General features: G+C 38.5%; 1 protein-coding gene across 3 annotated transcripts in view; it reads left to right on the forward strand.

Annotated features, from left to right (window-relative positions):
* HADHB (hydroxyacyl-CoA dehydrogenase trifunctional multienzyme complex subunit beta) overlaps nt 1–5556 on the forward strand; it is a 30278-nt gene extending 24722 nt beyond the window's left edge. For 2 of the 3 annotated variants that reach the window (XM_088841237.1, XM_088841238.1), the window contains exons 13-15: nt 372–459; nt 819–893; nt 1467–1694. In XM_088841237.1, coding sequence (XP_088697363.1) covers nt 372–459; nt 819–893; nt 1467–1679 — 376 coding nt within the window. In that variant the 3' untranslated portion in view covers nt 1680–1694. Of the gene's footprint in view, nt 1–371; nt 460–818; nt 894–1466; nt 1695–4514 lie in introns of those variants that run through there. The other variant, XM_088841239.1, reaches the window with a different exon arrangement.
* The last annotated feature ends 498 nt before the right edge of the window (nt 5557–6054 follow it).

A 6054-nucleotide genomic window follows, 5' to 3' on the forward strand; every position in this document is an offset into this window, starting at 1 on the left:
TCCTCTCCCTTCCTCACAAGGCTGTACCCTCAGTAGCCTCCATCATGTCATTTAACTAGCCATGCCCCTTTTGCTGTGCCGTTTGAGCTCTGTGTTCTTCTGGCTCTTCACATTATTAACTTGCCCTTCTCTTTCATTGTCTACTTGCTTATTATCTCTTTCTCTGAGTCTAGAATATCAACTGCAGAGGGCAGAGGCCATGTCTGTTGAGTTTACTGTTGTATCACCAGCACTTTGTTTGTACAGTAGAATCAGTGAATGAGTAGAGGACCTTCTAATAACTATGTAAAATTCAGTTTGGGGAACATGAAAGAGTTCTTTAGTTAAAAATGAAAGTTTTAATATCGTATCACTGAATTTTTTCTTTTCAGACCAACATATGCTACTCCAAAAGTTCTGGAAAAGGCAGGAATAACAATGAATGATATTGATGCTTTTGAATTTCATGAAGCTTTCTCAGTAAGTCACTGTAAAGACACATATCAAAGGACTATAATCATGTAATATGCATGAAACAAGTAGAGCTTTATGTTTGAAGTACTGACTTAACACTCCTGGGAGGAAATCCAGGGCTATACCCACAGTGTTGCAAAACATATCTTTTGAAGCTATCTCTTTGAGGCCCTTCAGAGGTATCAGGTTGTTTCTTCAGAAAATATTCATGGAAAACTGATTTAAAGATTTGCTTAGCTCTAAAGTTAGACTGAGCGACTGAACTGAACTGAACTGAACTGAAAGTTAGACAAACTCACGCGTAAAAGAAAGCCTTGAGGGATTTTATTACAGGAAGGTCCTTATTGAGTTATTTTCCTTTCTAGGGTCAGATTTTGGCTAATTTGAAGGCCATGGATTCTGATTGGTTTGCACAAAACTACATGGGTAGAAAAGCCAAGGTAAGTTTTGGTTAAAATATGCTTGAGGAAAAGAAAGATATGCTTGAGGGATTTTCTTGGCAGTCCAGTGGTTAAGGCTCCATGCTTCCACTGCATGGGCTGTGGGTTCTATCCCTGGTGGGGGAATTAACATCCTGCATGCCACACAGTGTGCCCCCCGCTCGGCCACAAAAAAAAAACACCTCTGAATTTCCAAAGCACTATAATATTTGGAGCTTTAATACCTGCTAATAAAAATATGAAGAGGAAGGCTGCTGCATCTTAGGAAAAGTTTTGTGTGTTATTTCATGTATTTATTTCTTAGTTGAAAAATAGCTCCTGGAAATTCTTTGGAAAAAATAAAAGCAAAAATTCAAATTGTCTTTTGTTCATTCACTCTGATGTCAGATGAAAAATAAACAGGGCCCTTGGCTTTCAGAATTGATTTGGAATTTCTTTTGTAGTAAAACAGCATATGGTGGGTCTTTAAGAAAGTTATTTCCCTCTATTGCTATTATTTCCTGTTACTCAGAGCCTGGCCTGATTTTTAAATGAACTCACCTTTTTATTTGTGTTTATTTTTGTGGGAGCCAGGTTGGATTGCCTCCTTTGGAGAAGTTTAACAACTGGGGTGGATCACTGTCCCTGGGGCACCCGTTTGGAGCCACTGGCTGTCGGTTGGTCATGGCAGCTGCCAACAGGTTACGGAAGGAAGGCGGCCAGTATGGTCTAGTTGCTGCCTGTGCAGCTGGAGGGCAGGTAGGTCACAGAAGCTTAATAGGAGCTTCCAGAAAGTTATTTTCTTAGAAACAAATTCATCTAAGAATGTTTGATTTACCTTAATTCAAAACAGTCTTAGAGTGATTTTTCTGATGACACACAACTGAAAAAAAAAGCCCATTTTTGAGGGCCGGGGTGTACAACTTCAATCCTGAGAGTACTTTGAATGAAAGAAGCTATTTAAATCCAAATTTTTTTTCCCTCTAAAATAATGTTTACAGGTTTTATTTATAAAAGTTACATGTGCTCATTATGGAAATTATGGAAAATACAAAAAGTATGTAGAAAATAAGACTAGAATCACTTATAATCCCCTCATCAGACACTATTATTATTCATACTTTGATATATTTTCTTCTTTAATAATAAAATTTTATTCATTTATTTAGTCACCTTGAGACCTTATCTATAAAATCTCTCCAAGAGGAAAACTGTCTTTCTTGAGAAGTGAACTATACAGTGGAAAATTAATTTACTCTGGATAACTTATTGCTATTTAGCTGGGGAAAATTTTGTTTTCTACAGACTTTTTCTATCTGTTTTACTTGTGTTACCGACAAAACTTCCTACCTGTAGCGTTTTACTGTGGGACTACAATCCAAAGGAAGGCTGGCTGTAATCTGTTTTTTTTTTAACCCTGCTGGAAACAGATTTGATTTTTCACCAGATAACAGAATCTGTCTGTTGCTGACCAAGATGAATGAGATATGTAAAAGTATAAGCATTTAAAAGCCTTTATTTATGGCTTTTCCTCAGAGACTTTGAAAAAGCAAGGAGTCAGTATTTTCGGAGAAGGCAGTGGCACACCACTCCAGTACTCTTGCCTGGAAAATCCCATGGACAGAGGAGCCTGGTGGGCTGCAGTCCATGGGGTCGCAAAGAGTCAGACATGACTGAGCAACTTCACTTTCACTTTTCACTTTCATGCATTGGAGAAGGAAATGGCAACCCACTCCAGTGTTCTTGCCTGGAGAATCCCAGGGACGGGGGAGCCTGGTGGGCTGCCGTCTGTGGGGTCGCACAGAGTTTCAAACGACTGAAGCAACTTAGCAGCAGCAGCAGCAGCAGTTATTTTTAGGTTAGAATCTTTTAGACTTCATGATCGGAAGTATTTTCTGATCTGGGTAACTTTGTTTACGGAAAACCATGGTTGGTTAGAACTGGAGCCCTCTTTCCTATCTTTCTAATGCCAGGATTCATTGGGGGAGATAACTGGTGCACAACGTCGTACATAGTGCATAGTCCACACCGGTCAGTGTCCTTTGGTTTTGAGTGTTTGTTCCCTAATTTTTTAATCTAGCACATAAAGGATTAGTAACCTAATACTAGATGGTTTTGTAAATGAACAAAGAATAATATCCAGTGTTATTACTTTCCTCTAGAAGTTTAAGTGTAGTGAGGAAGGAGATGATGCATTGTAGACACTAGATTCAACTTGGCATTGTTTCATCAAGAGCCAAGTGAGTGCTGTATAGACATGATTAGATCAGAGGAGGAATCTGTCATTGGATCTAGAGCAGGATTTCGCAGCTTTGGCACTAGTAACACTTTGGGCTAGGTAATTCTTTGTTTGGCTGGAGGATTGTGCTGTGTGTTGTGGGGTGTATAGCATGGTCTCTGTCCACTAGATAACAGTAGCAAACAACCCCCCTCATTACCCCCTCTCCCCGTCTCACCATATACACACAGTTGGGACAACCAAAAATATCTCCAGATATTGCTAAATGTCCTCTGGGGAGGGTGGGGAGCAAAATCACTGCAGTTGGGAATCACTGATGTAGAATAGTATAATAGATTTGGAACATGAAAATAACACAGCTTAAATAAAACAGGAGAAGGAATATTCTAACTTATTATGTATCCTTTAGGACAACCCCAAGTCAGTCAGACCTTCCCACCCCTGTTCTTCTGTTTGCTTGTGCCTGTATCAAGGGTATTTAACAGTTTTGAACTATAATGTATACTAGATTGAGGATAGAGACCATGTAGCAAAACCTTGTACCCACATAGTATTTAACTCAGTGCCTTATAAATAATAGTTCCTTAATAAATATTGTGGGGATTGAATTGAATCTAGAAGTAGGGAGATGAGTTAAACTATTAACTGGATTGATAACAGTCCAGAAGAAAGAATGATTATGATTATCAGATAGAATTTAGACTCGTGACATCATACATTTCTATACTAGGGTTAAACTAGGGAGGTCACTGTACTGTGCCTAGTCCTTGGGAAGGGGTTTTCTACCTTTTGATTTTTGTGGGACCGCAGCTCATTATCTCCACATGCATAGAGTAGTAAAGATGAGACCAGGCTTTGGAATCATCTGGTTTCAAGTCTTGACCCTGTTATTTGATAGCTTTCTGGATTTGGGTGAGTAATGTAACCTTTTTTACATTTTTAAATAAAAAGCCCCCATTTTTCTCATCTTTCTCACAAGAAAGACAACTGTTGTCAAATTCACTGTATCATGTTTATTTTTATACAGCTAAAAAAAGCCACTGTGGCTTATTTTAATAGCAACCACTTATGGAGCATCTACTAGAAATTAGACTGTACTAGGCAGACTTTGATACACATGTGTATGCATGTGTGTGTATGTGTGTGTGTGGTGTATGTACACACACATGGTATGCCATTGCTTAATTTAATGCTCACAAAAATACTTTGATGTGAGCCCCGTTTTATAGAGGGAGTTGAGGTTCAGAATGGCTAATAACTTTCCCAAGATCACACAGTGTTTGAATGCAGAGTCCGGATTGAGTTCCAAAGCCTGTACTTTTCCCATGGTTCTCTGCTGCCTCCATACTGGCTGGATTCACTGCCTTTCATTGCTCTAATTGGACTTCTTTTTTCTTTTACAGGGCCATGCCATGATAGTGGAAGCTTATCCAAAATAATATATCCAGAAGAGGCGACCTGGAGTTTCTGTGCAGCACTCTGCCTAGGCAATGCCATTTCAATGCACTATTCAATGACATCTCTAGTTCCCAGCTCCTCTTAGGAAAGCAAAATCTGTGGCCTTTTGTTCAATACTTTGCAATTAAGCCTTTCCAGTGTTCTGAGCTTTCCAAGAATCACAGCTTATTACTCTTTCAGGGATTCCTTAGTTACCAGAATCTCTCACAGTGATAAGTTCAAGCAGTTGTGTTTGGTCTCTATTTTCATTAAGGACTGAATGAGTGGCTGCAGTTTTGGAAAGAGACTAGGTGAGATTTGGGGTCACCTTTGTAACATTTGCAAATTATAACTCATTCCTATTTGTGACCTAACGATAAATGTTTTCTATAAAATGCAAAACCAGTGTGCCTAAATTAACTTAATTATGGGAAAATAATTCAGAAGGTAAGCATCACTGAAAATTTACAGTAAATGTTTAGATGTATAAATACCTTGTTAAAAGTGTTAGTTGCTCAGTCGTGTCCAACTCTGTGACCCCATGGACTATAGCCTGCCAGGCTCCTCTGTCCATGGAATTCTCCAGGCAAGAATACTGGAGTGCGTTGCCATTCCCTTCTCCAGAGGATCTTCCTGATGCAGGGACCTAACCCACAGATTCTTTACCATCCGAGCCAACAGGGAAGCCCATGTTGGTTAACCTTAATAAAGTAGAAAAGTTTGAGAACCATTTGCCTTGTTTTATTGAAGGTAAGAGGTGGTTCTCTTGTTTTAGGGACAGATTTTGCCTTGAACTGCTCATTTGTAACTTCTAACCATTTTGGTCCACCATGAGGCCGCTAGGAATATAGTCTTGCTTTAAAGTAACACCATTTTTTCCCCATTGCCCAATTGAAGTAAATTTATTTTATTACTGTTTGGAGATGTTTCTGTTTGCCAGGTGTAAAGAAATTTTAAAAACTTGGTCCACATACTAAAAATCCTCTCAGTTTTTTGACAACCAAACTGTATTGAATAACATGTGTGCTCGTGCTTTGAAGCAAAGTCTCAGCTGCAACCATTTATGTGAATGTTGTTTAAATGTATGAAAGTTAGTGGCAATCAGAATCATTCTCTAGTTCAGGGAGTTTGGGCAAGGAAACAAGTGCTAACCTCTTCAAAGGTTATTTGAGGATCCCAGCATCATTTCCCCATAAGATTTCACTGGTAAATTCTACGTAACGTGAATTTTTAATGCTGTAAACCAGTGTATTTACAAATCACAAGTATTTACTCTAGGTAAGTGAAATATAAAAGGTAAAAAACTTTTTTCAATTTAGGGGAAAATACCACTATTGGGATGGGTACTGTTTTTAAACAAGACAGTAAAAGTGTTACCATAAAAGAGAAGATGTATAAATTGGCTTAAGTTGAAATAAGAATGTTTGTTCTTTATATGATCGAGTAGGAAGACAAGCCACAAATGTGGTGAAGATACAGATACAACTTAAGAATGTGCATATATAT

This window comes from Moschus berezovskii, chromosome 11 (assembly GCF_049115385.1).
Source record: "Moschus berezovskii isolate FMDL1 chromosome 11, NW_MosBer_1.0, whole genome shotgun sequence".
Classification (NCBI taxonomy): Eukaryota; Metazoa; Chordata; class Mammalia; order Artiodactyla; family Moschidae; genus Moschus; species Moschus berezovskii.